The sequence below is a fragment of the Ahaetulla prasina genome, chromosome 1 (genome assembly GCF_028640845.1).
Source record: "Ahaetulla prasina isolate Xishuangbanna chromosome 1, ASM2864084v1, whole genome shotgun sequence".
Taxonomy (NCBI): domain Eukaryota; kingdom Metazoa; phylum Chordata; class Lepidosauria; order Squamata; family Colubridae; genus Ahaetulla; species Ahaetulla prasina.
The window spans coordinates 141,059,960-141,076,947 of NC_080539.1; the positions used below are offsets into that span (position 1 = coordinate 141,059,960).

General features: G+C 39.5%; 1 protein-coding gene and 1 long non-coding RNA gene across 15 annotated transcripts in view; one reads left to right on the forward strand and one right to left on the reverse strand.

Moving 5' to 3' along the window:
• DST (dystonin) overlaps positions 1–16,988 on the forward strand; it is a 381,039-nt gene that overhangs the window by 155,797 nt on the left and 208,254 nt on the right. For 11 of the 13 annotated variants that reach the window (XM_058176703.1, XM_058176715.1, XM_058176775.1 and 8 more), the window contains one exon: positions 8,967–9,133. In XM_058176703.1, coding sequence (XP_058032686.1) covers positions 8,967–9,133 — 167 coding nt within the window. Of the gene's footprint in view, positions 1–2,828; positions 3,607–8,966; positions 9,134–16,988 lie in introns of those variants that run through there. The other 2 variants (XM_058176708.1, XM_058176791.1) reach the window with 2 other exon arrangements.
• The window catches only part of LOC131195171 (uncharacterized), a 40,154-nt gene that overhangs the window by 17,461 nt on the left and 5,705 nt on the right, over positions 1–16,988 (reverse strand). For both annotated transcript variants that reach the window (XR_009154375.1, XR_009154376.1), the window contains exon 2: positions 4,999–6,106. This is a non-coding gene — a long non-coding RNA (uncharacterized LOC131195171). The remainder of the gene's footprint in view (positions 1–4,998; positions 6,107–16,988) is intronic.

Genomic DNA, 16,988 nt, shown 5'->3' on the forward strand with positions numbered 1-16,988 from the left:
ATGTCCTTTGATATTACTATTACTACATATTTGATACATGCTAGAAGGCCCCAAAATATTCACAATATGACTGTTGTGAATATTGGGGCCCTCATTTTTTTCCCCATTGTGCATTTTGTAAATTACATTAAGCGGTGATGATGAATTTTTAGGTTTTTTTTCCACCAAGATAGTGCACAGGAATGTTACATATTATGGTGCAGAGTGCGATACTTAGACAAAGCGCATCCAGAATTATAAGACCATATTTTTATATTTTAGGAGTGTTGAATGTGACAAAGGGTTTTCATTGTTGCATGATAATATAGGAAAAGCTTCTACATTAAAGAAATAATTATTCTTGTGAGTTTACAATCCATTAAATAGGTAGGGCTATGGCATCAAGAATTCAACTCCCGTGTCGTATAGTTATATAACTCATATATACGGAGAACAGGTTTTTTTCCTGCATATGGAGCAGCCAGTGATAACCAGCCCCTGCGCACACACACACACACACACACACACACAGCTTTGGAATCGCTAGATTGGGATTTAAAATTGCTCTAAGACAGGAGTGTCAAATTCAAGGCCCACATCTGGCCCATTGGGTGCTTAAATCTGGCCCACGGTGCCAGCCTGGAAATAGCAAAGGACTGGCCCATGGTGCCTCTGGCAGCCAAAACAGGGTGCGCATTCTTACTTTTACCTACCTCTGCCTGCTTTATCATACACATTTATCCCAAGAGCCGTAGTAGTTAGAATGCAGTACTGCAGGCGGCTACTGCTGCCTGTCAGCTGCCTGCAATATGTCAGTTCGAAATTCACCAGGCTCAAGGTTGTGTCGTGTCCCACTCCTCCGCTGACGGCCGGGTCAGGGAAATCCGAATCAGGCTTGCCTCTGCAGCTCTGCCCAAAGTCCTAGCAAAGTCCTCAGAGCAGGCAGGAGACCAGAAAGTGACTTCAGCAAGATAAGTTCGACTTTGCCTGACTCAGAGACTGCCAGAAAGCAGATCCTTTATATAGGCCATGGGGTGTGGCTCCATGACTCAGCACTCATTAAGGCCTGCCCCTCCCTTCCTTCTGTTGCCTCCGCCTATCCAGTCTTCTGATGGAGGGTCACTCCAATCAGCAGCTGTTGGAAATAAACTTTCCTCAGGCTCACATGCTGTGGAGGAGGGGGAGGGGTCTAGCTGCTCCGTTTGCCTGGGCATGGAGCCAGGGCTGGGGCTGGGGGGTGCTCCCTCCTCTGCAGCCTGCTTGGGCATGGAGCCAGGGCTGGGGCCGGGAGATGCCCCCTCCTCAGCCTGTCTGGGCATGGAGCCAGGGCTGGGGCCGGGAGGACATTCTTCAGCGTTCGGAAGCAGATAAGCAGACCCCGGCTGCGGTGAGAGCAGGCAAGACACAACAGGTTGACTCAGCCTGCAGTCCTTCCGAGGTCGGTTAAATGAGGACCCAGATTGTTGGGTGCAATATGCTAACTCTGTAAACCACTTAGAGAGGGCTGTAAAGCACTGTGAAGCGGTATATAAGTCTAAGTGCTATTGCTATTGCTATTATGTCGCATTCAACTTATTTTTATGTTGCTCCTGACATACCTCAAACTTTATGCAAGTTAGGGCTTCTAATCTAGAGACTATCTTGCCGGATAAATTAAACTTAATGTAATGTTAAGGCACCAGACTAAAAAGTATGAGATTGTGACTTCATGTCTTGCCTTAGCCGTGAAAGTCAGCTAGGTGACCTCATGGTCGGTCACTTTCTCTCAGACTAACCTACCTCACAGGATTGTTGTTGTCAAGAAAATAGAAGGAGGAAAGTGTGTTGGAAAGTGTGAAGCGATATATAAGTCTAAGTGCTATTGCTATTGCTATTATGTCGCATTCAACTTATTTTTATGTTGCTCCTGACATACCTCAAACTCTATGCAAGTTAGGACTTCTAATCTAGAGACTATCTTGCCGGATAAATTAAACTTAATGTAATGTTAAGGCACCAGACTTAAAATGTATGAGATTGTGACTTCATGTCTTGCCTTAGCCGTGAAAGTCAGCTTGGTGACCTCATGGTCGGTCACTTTCTCTCAGACTAACCTACCTCACAGGATTGTTGTTGTCAGGAAAATAGAAGGAGGAAAGTGTGTTGGATACAGTATGTTCACCTCCTTGAGTTATTTGTAAAAATAATAGACGGGATACAAATAAGTAAAATACCGTTACCCAATCCATCAACAAGGAGGCACATTCAGTGTTCTGAAACATATTCAAGAACTAATTTTCTAAACTTCGCATATGGTATTATTTTCTTGCAGTAGCTTTGACCAAAATCAGATATTAAAATCTTTTTGTTTTTAGACGCTCATATAGTACTTTCTTAATCTTCACATTTTTTTTTATTTGTTGGAGGGAAAAATCTATTACTATCTCACATTAATGAACAGATTTTATAAGTTGTCTTTTGAATCAAGTCTTTTATATATGGTGGCATTTGCTCTTGAACTCAAATGCTGGTTAAGAGTTTCAAACTGGTTTTGGCTTTTTGTTTCAGTTCGTAGTGAGGTAAAGTTCAAATCTACACTGGGCCTTTTATTGCTAATATATATTATGTCATTTCTGCAGAATGCTGTTGGCATTCCAGTTTAGTGCTGAGGCTGTGATGTTTGCTTAAGAGGATTGGTGGCCAGAAATAAGCCTTAGTGTCTAATCAGACACAGGCCCAGCCTGGGAACAGAGCCACAACATTTATTGCGTATGCATTTCTCGTAAGCAAGATGGCTACATCCTGATGTCGGGATTGCAGGCTAAAAGATAATCAGGCTATTAGCAGAAAGTCTGTATCTCTATCTGGAAACATTTATATTCATGTCAGCCTAATGAAAAGGCAACATCTGTGTAGCTGTGAGACATTGTGAACCAAATGGGGAATCTCTGTGGATGTGTCAGGACTAACAAAGAAGAAAAGAGTTTGGATCCTGCGAGAACTCCTCTCCGTCCTCCAAAACGGTCTCCTGGAAGAAAGTTCTTAGTGAGAAGTTCTCGAAGGAAATGGGAAGAAAAGCCCCCTGAAAACTGTAAGGAAAAAAGTGGAAAAGAAGAAAGCAAAAGAAAGAATTCTACAGAGGGAGCAAAATATCCCTGGGAAGTGTCATTGGATAAATCTGTTGCACAGAAGTTTCTGACAGAAAGAACTGACCGGTTTGTGAGTAGCAAAGTTGCAGTTGATCTTCTTAAAACAGAGACCATCAGTGATCCGTGCACCAGAGATGACGCTTATCAAAGAACTGTTGGTAAGGCAGAAGTGAAAGGAAAAACGCTGCTGAAAGAAATAGGGCTAAATCCAGAAAAAAAGGAGGGGGAATATTTCTGTGATGGGAGCCTAAAACAGTTAAACAGAGAAGTGCTTCATTTGAAAAAAGAGCCCAAATCAAGCAAACACCCTGGAGATGATGCATTAAACAAAGATCATTTTAGAACTGTGGGGGATGCCTCAGAATGGAAAAATAAATATAATTTGCATCTATTGGAATGCCATGCTCAGAAATGTTCACAGCAAGTATATCCTTATTCTGAAGCTTTGCCTTTTTCAGTGGAAAATGCAACTTCCACCATTTTACACAACAGGAGCAAGGTAAATATGCTACAGAATTAAACCAGTATAAAGTGATAGGCAAAAATCAAAAATAACAAAGACTTGAGTATTTAATTTGAGTTAGGAGAGCGTTTGTTGGCTCTTGCATGCTGAAAATTCCATCAAAATAAAAATCCTAATTGTGGTGTTTTGCTGAGATTTGGAATAATGGCGCCAATGATTTTTTTTTTTATATTTTGAAAAATAACAACATAAATAATTTTGAGTAGGCCCCTCTTAAAAACAGTTACCTCTGTTATACCTTGAATGTCTTTCAATAAATTGTGTGCACTGAGCTTATTGGATGCATTGTTTTACTTGAGGGAATACAGTGCAAAAGCTGTGCATCCCAAATGTGTATAAGCTCTGAGAGGATTTGGGGTGTGCTATTGTTATCATCCCATTAAGCTTCATATCTGTTTATTCATCACATTTTGGAACCACCCATCTCCCTTAGAGAGAATGAGAGTAGAGTAGCAGGCAGGGCTTTGCTGTCATATGTAACCTTTATGTGAAAGGAAGATTAGGGTTTTGGTTCCCCAATATGCATTTTTAGATGAGATTTTCCCCCCCTTAAATTTGCCAACAATATGCTAATGGCTAAGTTTTTTTCCTCCCTGTCAAACTTCCATTTTTTGGATAATATAAAATGCAAGGTTTTCTTGCTTTGAGATAAACATAACAACATCACCATTTTTTCTTCATATGTGCTCATTCAGTTATTCTTGTATTGATAGCATTTATGCACAATATACTGAAGTGAATGTCCTTCATGCAATAGTTACACGTATCTAATTCCAAAGTGAGAAATGCCCTGTTCTTGTATGGACACAACAACACCAACACCAACACAAAAAACCCTCACTTCTTCAGCCATACACATTTTTTGTAGCATGGTCTTTTCCTACAAGGTAAATACCTTGGGCCTGGGCCTTTGTAAATGGCCATTCCTTCTGTACTTTGCTCCAAAGATCTGAGCTGAATCATTTCCATGTGATTTAACCCTTGCCCAAGTGATACCTGAAACTGAATCCTATCTCTGGCTCAGGGCAGCAGTGAATTAGTGCATTGTTTTATGATGGAATGATCAAAGGGCAAAGATTTTCGAACTTGTTTAAATTACCCTTCAAATATCTTTGAGTTGCAAAATGCATCCTGAATGCTTGTCCCTTGTCAACTGTGTCCATTAGTAACATGTACAGCATTTTTCTGGGGCGAGAGAAACTTGCTTTTTAAAAAAATCCTTTTGCTTCAGGATAAGTCAGAGGGGATTATAGAATTAGAATCATGGAATGTAAAGATTGGAAGAAATATTGGGGAAGCAAAATCCAACCCCCTGCCAAGTGCACACTTACACTTAACACTCCCCACATATCCCCAAGGATGGCTTACCAGTTTCTGCTGAAAATGAGAATCCATCATCTCTCACAGTAATCTGCTGCTTTGTTGAATAGCTGTTGCCACTAGGAAGTGCTTCTCTGTGTTTCAAAGGTTTCTGTTTGACACTGCTATTCAGCATATGAGCTAATATTGCTATCTTCAAGGTTATAATTTAATCATGTCCCCCACAGATTTTCATGGGGGGAGGAAACCCCAAAACCCAACATTTCAAGTAGCTTATCGGAATCATGCTTGTTAAAAAGAAAACAGGCTCTTTTTCAAATCCCTCTCAAAGGCCTAGCTCCCAATAAGTAAGCCAGGAGAAAGATTATGTTAAAGAACCAGAAAGAATTATATAAACTAGGATCGCTTATGCAAAAGAATTATTTTTTAGTTTTGTTGCTGTTGTGACTTTTGATGAGTTGAGAGAGGGAAGAGAATTCAAGCAGTCAAGTATATCAGCAGAAAACAGGGCTTTATTTTAATTTTTTTATCTAATCTAACCAATTGTTCGCAGATTTATTTCCTTCTCTCCCATAAGTCTGTGGGACTAGGGAGGGTGGGAAAAGAAATGCTAGAGTTTTAATTCCTACCCCAGCTTCCCCTCCCCCATCCCTAACTTGGAACATCACTTTGAATAGAAAGCAAAGATGTAAGAATTCTGAAAGAAGAGAATGATTGCTTTTTTTCCCCCTGTGAAGCAAAATGATCTTATGGGATTCTCTCACATTTTCCATTTGCTGTTTGTCCTTGGTGGCGGAAGACCTGGTTTTAATTGCATCAAATTCTGATGAACATCCTCCATTGTATGAAAGGAGATGAAAGATGACTGTTGGAAGGGTGAGGGGGAAGAGTAGTTTAGAGATATTTGGAAGTACAACAGTCCATTTCATGAGCCTGGGCTTGGAACTTTGGCAAATCTTTAGCAATTGCAATTTAAATTCAAATTCTGTCGCTTTGTTTGTGTTGCTGGTGCATGCCATTTGCATGAGTCAGTGCAGATGTAACTGACAGTCTTGAGAATTCTGCTGCTTCCAAAAGTCACTTCTGAAGAGGAAGCAATTGTGCACTGGTTCTGTTGTGTTCTTTCCAATGTACATAGTTGTTGAAAGTCATTCAACTGTAAAGTAGGCCAAAGGTTTAGTCCATTTTTTATTGCACTGAGCAGTAAAGAAGATACTTTGTCTGAATAGGGCAGGGGTCTGCAAACTTGGCTCTTTTAAGACTTGTGGACTTCAACTCCCAGAGTTCCTCAGCCAGCTTTGGTGGCTGAGGAATTCTGGGAGTTGAAGTACACAAGTCTTAAAGTGACCAAGATTGGAGACCCCTGGACTAGAGGACCTTCAGGTCCCTTCCAGCCCTGGATTATCCTCTGAAGCTGCGTCTAGTGCCAGGTTTGTATTCTTTTCTCCCTCTCCTCCTTCCTTTCTTCCTTCCTTCCTTCCCTCCCTCCCTCCCCCCCCCTCTCTCTCTCAAAAACGACCCCCCCCACATCCCAGTTTTCCTCTCAGCCTACCTGAAGCCTGTTAGCCAGTCCAAAAAATGGGGAGGGGGAGAAGTCCGTTTTTCCTCCCAGCAGGCTTCAGGTTGCCTGCTGGGAGGGAAAACGGACACTCCCCCTGCCCCACCCTTTTTGGCAAGCACCCAGCTGAGCCGTGCAATTATCAGAGGTTTTTTTTTTAACTTTTAAAAGCTTTTTTTCGGCAGAAGAAAAAATGCTTTAAAAAAAAAAACCTCTGATGATTGTGCGGCTCAGCGGGGGCGGGGGGCAGGGATTTTTGCTACCAGTTCTCCAAACCACCGACCGCTATCGCTACCGGTTTGGGCAATCCAGTCTGAACCAGGAGCATTTCACTCCTGCCGCACCCCCCCCCCCCCCGCCAAGTAAAAGCTCCGAAGCAAGCATCTTTCAAAGTTCTATTTACTAGGATAGGTAAACTGGCACATCTGGGAAAACCTGAATCTAAGAGGAGGTCCGGGTTTTCCCTCAGTAAATCAAAAAACCCCAAAACCATCCCCTGACTCCGCAGTCGATCACATGCTCCAATCGCCAGCCGTTCCATCTTGAGACATCACTCCGACCATTTCTTTCCAGATGCAGGACCAGCCTGATCTTGACCGACAGGAAGAATGCTATTATGTCTAAAGACAAACGCTCTACTAACCCGCCCCCCCAACTCCTACTTTACCACACACGAGAAAGTGGCAGCACAGAAGCTTCCGGCCTAATATGGCTTTCAGAGCTGACATGCAGTTTTCATTTTATGATTTTTCATTACCTGCTTCCTGGTGCAGAGAGAGAGAAAGAGACTGACCGTCCCAAGGTCACCTAGCTGCTTTCTGCCTAAGGCAGGACTAGAACTCGGAGTGTTCCAGTTTCCAATCCAGCACCCATAACCATTACACCAAACTGGCTCCCTAAAAGTGATTTAGACATCCGGTATTTGACCATTCTTCCTATGGCAAAGTGTGTGTATTTCCAAATACATGTTAGGGAGTGAGCAAGAGGAAAGCATTTTTGTTGTTATTGTATGTCTGTCTCCCTGTGCATATAAAGGTAAAAGTAAAGCATTTTTAAGGGAACTTTGATTTCTGATGACTTACCCATACAGCTTTCTTGGCACCAGAACAGAAATGATTTGTCCTTGTCTTTTGAGGGGTTGCTTTTGCAATTTGTCAATCTAACCTTCAACCCCAACTTTCCAAGTAATCTTCCACTTAAATACTAACTTAATTTATTGGGGATCAACTGTAGTCTTCTAAGTGCTGTCACTTAGCAGATAAAAAGGTAAACCTTAACAAAAATTCTACTGTAAATTTTCTGCTCTTCTGTTAGCCGCTGCAGGCTGAAGGCTTTGAAGTCATCTGATTTTCCAAGGAGAAATCCTCTTGAATATTTTAAAGCAGTGAAATCTCTACAGACAAACGAACTATTTCTTAGCTACATATTTCAGAATGTCTTTTTCTTTCATCTTCAAAGAACTTCATTTAACCATTGAAAATAATGGGATTCTTACGCTATCATCAAAAGATGCTATAAAAATTTGAGGAGTGGGGGGAGTGGTTCAGCTTGGTTTTTCTAAAAAGACAGGAAATTATTAACCAAAAATGTTTTCCTACTTCATGTTAACATATATTGGTGGCACTGTTCCAATTGCCTTGCTCTCACAAGATAATGTTCCAGTCAATTTTTTAGGCCTACTGTTCTTGTTCTTGTTTGCTTTTATATTCTAATGTATTTTACCTTAATTATGCTCTTAAATTACACGACAAACAGTAGGAGGATTTCATTGTGCTTGCCTTCTGATGAATCTTCAGCTTAGGGTCCATATGTTAATAATGATAAAATTGCACATACCATCTGACTCCTGGTGACTATCTACCCACTATATACATTTCCCTAGTACACCGTTACTTGTTTAGTGACCATCTTAGTTAGTGACACTTTGGAAATACTACAGCACTAATAAAAAGTGATTAAAGAATTCATTTTCTGACTCGTGTATGAATTTACAACCAAATTTAGTACACCTGACAACAACGCATGCTAGAGTGGGAATAACAACAGAGAATAACAATTTTATCTGAATGAGACAGTCGCAACCGGTGACCTTCACAGCAACTTTATCTTGATCTCTGCTGTGTTTTATTAACAACTTCACTTAATGACCTGGTTGCCGGAATTTGGTCGCTAAATGAGGTGCATGTGTATACAAGCAGCCTGGTTTCCTTCTACCATTAACGCTTCCAAGCATAATTGTTTCCTCCAGTGAATCTTGCTGAGGTATCCTTGCCATTTGGAGATTTTGTACCAACAAATCAAGATTGTACTTGGAATTATTTCAACTCTTTCAATAGTAATGATATTTTCCCCACTCTAATATTAGTAGAGAGGGGAAAACATGAAGTATAGCTGATTGTATTGCTATTAGTAATTTGATTCTTTATTTACTTGATTGATTTATTCTGTTTTCATACAGATTTCTGATATCCATGTTACTGGAGAGTCAGAGGACATGTCTGCTAAAGAGCGATTGCTTCTTTGGACGCAACAGATAACAGAAGGTTATGCTGGAGTTCGCTGTGAAAATTTCACTACCTGTTGGCGAGACGGGAAATTATTTAATGCCATCATTCATAAATACAGGTATTTGCACTTTTGTTAAAAATATATGTGGAAATAATTATTCTGAGGAATTAGAAAGTTGCAACGATTTATCGTTACAACCTGAGGTCTGTTTGGTAAAGCATCGGACATTGTAGCAATTCAACAATGGACTTTTGGAATCAAAGAGGTAATCTTCTTAAAGACTGTGATGTTATATCTCATAGGTTACATTATTTGGAATTTTCTTTCCTGGGCCTTGATATTGTTGTCCAGTCATGGGTCAAAGACTCAGCAAAAAAACAGTTAAAAACGTATAATATCAATAGAATGAAATGTCATTTTAACAGACCATCTGGGATGGAGGAAATACATTGAACCTAAATATCTGTTAAATTTGAAAGTATGTCATATAGGTATGATTTACTATATTTGATTTGCGTCATGAAGCCATAGTGCAAGGCATATATTGTGGTGAATATTGTAGAATTAAGGTAAAGTGTATCTACATTTAATTGTCTTGTTTGTACTACCTGAAATGCAGAGAAAATTGTTATTTTGTGTGGGGTGGGTGGGTGATTTTATCTAGAGCTGTAGTCTGTTGCATCCAGGATCTGCTAAACAGGGATGAATTATACCAAGGTTTCATGGTAGAAACTCAGCTTCCAGTTGTATGTATGCATTTTTAAAGCACGACTTTAAGGGTATGTTTGAAAATTTTTGAACAATGTCTGATGATAGCTCAGAAGCTCATTGGGTTGTCAGGATCAAGTGACCTCTAAAAATCTTTTCTGTGGTTTTTAATAGGGATAAACATAGCTCTGAGTTAAAGACTGTCCTTTATGGAAACTGAAGACATTCCTGGAGGCTGGGATCACAGTGGCTGTTTCCTTGTCATCAGATGACAGGATAACAGAGATCATGTTCCCAGATGTGAGAAACTTTTAAAATACTGGTAGCTTGTTAAGTGTTTTTATATGGGAGGGAGCAAGCAGCCAACTATTTATAATGAGTGGAAGGAGGTCAAATAAGTTAACATTTATTGACCTCTACATGACTTTCCCTTTTTCCATGTAAGGGCTACACTGCAGAAGAACTGCAAGAGTTGGCATTTAAATTTAGGCTATGAATGGATTAAATTTGGATCCTAAGTGTTGGGTGTATTAGAAAGTGTTCCTTTAATAAACGTGTTCTTTATTTAGCCTGTCTGATAATTGATTCTCACTTTTCTGCATATATTTAGATTACATGTATAAAAAAGTATATATCTGCTTTCAGAAAATTGTTGGGGCTATTTTTATTGCTGAAGCCAACAGAAATTCCTTTCTGAACTAGTTAGTTATTTTGTGTCCATGGGTGTTTGTTAATTGTTTTGTCTCCATGCTGTATCTCTGAAATTATAAATGTTAAATAAAATTTTACCTAGCACTTCTGACGAATTGGAAGGATAATAGTACAGTCACTGGTTTGATAAAGGTAGAATAGAAATTTGCATGAAATGTATTTGTAATACTGTAAGTAAGTCAACCATAAAATAGTAAATTGCTGTCATACATCAGGTTTGTTTTTTATCTGGTAGTTTTATAGTACTGAAGTTCAACATCATTAAGCAGGTTTTGGTATTATAAGACATGTATAATCTGTTGCCATGGGTCTTCTGTAATAACTGTATCTGTCTTTTTGTTGAACTGGAACAGTAGGTTATTGGTAGCATTCAATTCAGTTATTTTATGTTATTTTGTAGGAGTACAATTCTGCTCATCCTAAATATTTGATTGAGATGGAGTAGGAAAAAATAAAATATAGTTTACTTCCAAAAAAATTAAAATGCATTTTTGTGGAAGCTTTTTCATTGTTCTGTTTCAATTTTAATTTATGATATAGAATAGAAAATACAATGCTGTTTGTATTTATGTTTTCTCATAAATCAGTGAGATTTTGGGATTACATCTTGATGATATTTTTAAATATATATAAAATAAGTTAAACTAGGATAAAATTTCTATAATTGGTGATATCTAGAAGGTCAGTTTAACATTTGTATATAATTTGTTGGCACAACGTGGACTCCTCTTAGGAATCTAAAGATAATTATCCTATTTCAATATAGTATTGATTCCTATTAGTAGCCGTGCTACAATTTCATAACAAAAAACAAAAAGAACGTGTATCTTCAGAAAGCATACACTTTTAATCAAAGAAAAAACCACATTGTAACAATCCAGAAAATTCCTTATTGTTCAGTTGCAATGATCCTGGTATTGAAAAGCAAATAAAATTTTGGGGTTTCCTTAGAAATAAGTGAAATTACTTCTAAGTAAATGTGTGTAGAACAGTCAACATACAGAAAATGTTTTCAGATGTTTAAGGTCAATTGAGAGAAATTAGGTAAGCTGCACCAAAAGATATGAATCATAATACGTTGTTTGTTGAGTGACTCCGATTTTTTTGGCAGGGAGAGTATGTTCTTCCTGATCCCCTTAGAACTCATAGTGAGCTACACCATAGTGAGCTAATACCATCAATCATGGTAGCTTTTATAATTGCTTTGGAAAGTAGGAGACAGGGACACAGTATTAACAAGGATTCCTTTCTTTCCTAAATGTCAACGTTCCAGAAAACCCCTCCTGCAGAAAAGACTCCGAAACCAGTATCTTTAGCTGACACTAAATCTATCAGCAGGGAAAGTGCATTAGTGGTCTCTTTCTTCTAGGGTTGGCAGGTTCATGCCTCTTTCCTTTGCTTTTTATCTTCAACATGAAAAAAAATTTTTTTTTATCAGTTTCAATAGCTATTGATATCCTTGACTTCCTTGAATTGGTCCAATCAAGCTCTGGTTAAAGTGAGAAGCCTGTGCAATAGTAACTTGTGCCTTCATGAACTCCAGGATAGTGTTCTGACCTAGGTTCCTGAGTCAGTAAAACACACAAGTAGTCCCAAAAACCTCTTTAATTTCAATGACTGTGAACTCTGTTCATTCACAGATGAGTCCCAAATAATTGTAAAGAGTCCTTTGGGATAAGGCTGATAACCACCCACCTTTATCTCCCTTGACACACTGCCAGAGACCTAATTGGCAAAGCCACACAGAGTCCAGAATCAAACAGAGCTTCAGACTTTAAACTGAACAGAATTAACAACATTGCTTCCTGCAAAGGCCCACGTGCCTTTGCTCGTCTTTTAAGTCTTATGGGAGGGGCCAATCATCTCCAAGCCCTATGTCCCTTTTGTTTTAACTGTTCTTGTCTTCTGGCACTCTGTGCATGCGCGCACTGGGAACAGGCTCCCCCTGTTCTTTTGCCTCGTTGAGGTCCGACTCTGGAGGCTCCAGAAGCAGCACATACCTCCCAGGTGGCCCTTTCTCTGCCTCGAACGCAGAGCCCTCGTCCAAGCCTTCCTCAGACTCCAGGACTGGCCCATTTTCCTCCCCAACCTCCTCACTGTCTGACTCTGCTGCCAGCTCCACAGATAGATTACTGTTATGAACTCCACAAGGTTCTGCCTTTGGAGGCTATTTTGAAATTACAGTTAGTGTAAAATCAATTGTCCTCTATTGCCACTTAACTCTGATATTGTGGATGCTGGAGTAGCTTCCAGTAGGATTCGGAATACAGTTCTGAGTGTTGATTTTGAACTATAAAGTACTTTTTTGGCTTGACTCCAAATTATCTCCAGGACAGTCTTCTCTAAATAGAATTTTAGAACTAACTAGTTCTGACTGAACGTCTCATCTAGGAATATTAAGAATTCCCCTTACAAATGAAGTTTAGGAGAAAGAAGACAAGTGGGGAGATTTTCGGTCAAATAAGAAGAAGGTTGCACCAGAGATTTGAGTAGTACCCTGTGTCTTGGTTTTTAAAAATGAAGTTAAAACACAGCTATTCTCCAGAGCAGGGGTCTCCAATCTTGGCAACTTTAGATTTGTGGACTTCAACTCCCAGAGTTCCTCAGCCAGCGAAGCAAATTCTGGGAGTTGAAGTCCACAAGTCTTAAAGTTGCCAAGGTTGGAGACCCCTGCTCCAGAGTGTTTAGTTTGAGAGAACTGTTACTTGGTTTATAAATATTAGGAATAATGATAGTTTTATCTCTTTGATTAATTTTATCTTTTTATTGATATTTTAACTTCAATACTGCAAAGCCAGGGACTCACTGAGAAATGTAATAATATATAAAAGTTTTAAATAAATGCAATAATTGGGGTGAAGTAGAGAAAATTCTAGAGCCAGGCCTTTCCCTTTACTGATCTCTAAGCAAAAAGATAGTATTCAGCTTAGCAAAATAAGTCATTTCAAACATCTACCTTTTAAAAGTTATTTTCCTGCCTTTTATTTTTTTTATTTCTTCACAAACGTAATGGCTTAAAATTTGTTAAATCAATACATATTTATTTTGAAAAGATATATACCAATATTACATTTATGATCATAATTGTTAATTGGAGTTGTGTATATAAATAAAATAAGCGATACAATCACCATAGTCATGTTTCTAATAAGGCATAGCAGTAGATTGGAAGATGATTATAACAGAATAACAGAGTTGAAAGAGAGTCTTATAATCCAGTGCTCTGTTTAAACAGGAGACCCTATACCAGTGATGGCTGACTTTTTCCAGATGGAATGCCTAAAGCGCGCACGCCTGAAGCCCCAAAATGCAATGCACACTCACCTCCGTGCATGCACGCGCTTCCCTCATGCACCCCCACATGTCCGTGCGACAACCCCACACTCGCCCCACCCCATGCATGCATGCATGACCCCCACACACCCTTTGCCTCCCATGCATGCATGCACAACCCGCACGTGCCCTGACGACGAGCTGGCCGGTGGGAGGCATATGCGCATGCATAGCGGAACTGAACTGGGGCGACGGCTTGTGTGCCCACAGCGAGGAAGCTTGTGCCACCTGTGGCACACGTGCCATAGGTTCACCATCACAGCCCTTTACCATTATAGACAAATGGTTATCCAATCTCTTCTTATGGCTCTGATTATTTATTTTGAAGCCCAGGAAAGAAGCAGATAGGCACAAAACAGAATGTAAGGTATAATTCATTAATTATAACATAATTATAATTAATATAATTTCCCCAATTTTAAATAAGAAATGAACACTATGTCAGAATAACAGAGTTGGAAGAGACCTTGGAGGTCTTCTTAGTCCAGCCTCCTATTCAAACAGGAAACCCTATACATTTCAGATAAATAGTTGTCCAATCTCTTCTTAAAAACCTCCATGTTGGAGCATCCACAACTTCTAGAGGAAAATCATTCCACTGATTAATTGTTCTGACTGTCAGGAAATTTCTCCTTAGTTCTAAGTTGCTTCTCTCCTTTATTTTCCACCCATTGCTTTTTGTCCTACCCTCAGGTGCTTTGGAGAATAGTTTGACCACCTCTTTTTTGTGGAAGTTCCTTAGATATTGGAACAGTGCTATCACGTCAGCCCCTAGTCCTTCTAGGAGGTGGTACTAACACTTCACGTGATCTTGAGTGTGACTGCTTCTCAATGCTATCAATCATATATATCTCTCTCCCCTTCCCTCCCCATTTTCTCATTTCATATAGCTTCTGTCAGTTACAGTCATGGCCGAAATTGTTGGCACCCCAGAAATTTTTCCAGAAAATCAAGTATTTCTCACAGAAAAGTATTGCAGTAACACATGTTTTGCTATACACATGTTTATTCCCTTTGTGTGTATTGGAACAAAACAAAAAAAGGCAGGAAAAAAAGCAAATTGGACATAATATCACACAAAACTCCAAAAATGGGCTGGACAAAATTATTGGCATCCTTAGCTTAATATTTGGTTGCACACCCTTTGGAAAAAATAACTGAAATCAGTCGCTTCCTATAACCATCAATAAGCTTCTTACACCTCTCACCCAGAATTTTGGACCACTCTTCCTTTGAAAACTTCTCCAGGTCTCTCTTATTGGAAGGGCGCCTTTTCTCAACAGCAATTTTAAGATCTCTCCACAGGTGTTCAATGGAATGTAGATCTGGACTCATTGCTGGCCACTTCAGAACTCTCCAGCGCTTTGTTGCCATCCATTTCTGGATGCTTTTTGACATATGTTTGGAGTCATTATCCTGCTGGAAGACCCAAGATCTCAGCTTTCTGACACTGGGCTCTACAGTGCGACCCAAAATCCTTTGGTAATCTTCAGGTTTCATGATGCCTTGCACACAGTCAAGGCACCCAGTGCCAGAGGTAACAAAGCAACCCCAAAACATCATTGAACCTCCATCATATTTCACTGTAGGTAGTGTGTTCTTTTCTTTGTAGGCCTCCTTCCATTTTTGGTAAATGGTAGAATGATGTGCTTTACCAAAAAGCTCTATCTTGGTCTCATCTGTCTACAAGACGTTTTCCTAGAAGGATTTTGGCTTACTCAAGTACATTTTGGCGAACTGTAGTCTTGCTTTTTTTTGTCTCTTTGTCAGCAGTGGGGTCCTCCTGGGTCTCCTGCCATAGTGTTTCATTTCATCTAAATGTCGACGGATAGTTCGTGCTGACACTGATGCTCCCTGAGCCTGCAAGACAGCTTGAATTTCTTTGGAACGTTTGGGGCTGCTTATCCACCATCCGGACTATCCTGCATTGCAACCTTTCATCAATTTTTCTCTTCTGTCCATGCCCAGGGAGATTAGCTACAGTGCCATGGTTTGCAAACTTCTTGATAATGTTGCGCACTGTGGACAAAGGCAAATCTAGATCTCTGGAGATGGACTTGTAACCTTGAGATTGTTGATATTTTTCCACAATTTTGGTTCTCAAGTCCTCAGACAGTTCTCTTCTCATCTTTCTGTTGTCCATGCTTAGTGTGGCACACACAGACACACAATGCAAAGACTAAGTGAACTTCTCTCCTTTCTATCTGCTTTCAGGTGTGATTTTTATATTGCCCACACCTGTTACTTGCCCCAGGTGAGTTTAAAGGAGCATCACATGCTTGAAACAATCTTATTTATCCACAATTTTGAAAGGGTGCCAATAATTTTGTCCAGCCCATTTTTGGAGTTTTGTGTGACATTATGTCCAATTTGCTTTTTTTCCTGCCTTTTTTTGTTTTGTTCCAATACACACAAAGGGAATAAACATGTGTATAACAAAACAAGTATTACTGCAATACTTTTCTGTGAGAAATATTTGATTTTCTGGAAAAAATTTCTGGGGTTTCAACAATTTCGGCCATGACTGTATTTTATACTCTGCTGGTATTGGCTTTGATGGTGTCTAGCCACCATGACTTTTGGCTGCTTTGATTCCTTTTTACCATTGCCTTTTCCAGTATGGTCCAGTATTTGCTTGAGGTCCCAGTCCAGAAAAATAGGGATAGTTGAATAAAGACCTGCCGACCTACCTTGTAAAAACCTTACTAGGAAAATACTATGGAAAGGCTTTCAAATGAATCAAGTTGGATTTCCTTTCACCCCCAAAAGTATAAATATATAAGGTAATAGTAGAAAAAGCTAAGCTTAGAAGGATTGAAGGCAGAAAAATATTATTACTCATTATTCCTTTCACTTGAGGATGAAATCTATATACAGCAAGTTTGAATAGGTTTTACGCACATGGTACAAAAATGCACATAGCCTCATGAATATGGAATGGAATGTGTCTTGTTTATTAAGCAAAGCTTTTCATCAGTTTTTGTGAAATGTCTGAGCCAACAGTCAGGAAAACCGTATGAAAACATTACATACCAGCCATGAAAGTATTGTGTAGCAATAAAAAGAAAATTGGAGGTGCGCAGGAAAAAAAAAGAGGTGGCTTATAATAAACTGATTAAGCAGCAAGCACACCTGGTCTGTTGTGCAGCAGACTTAGCTGGAGATTACAGGAAGGCTATTGAAAAATGTGGGAATATTATCTACAGCAGTAAAATAAAAA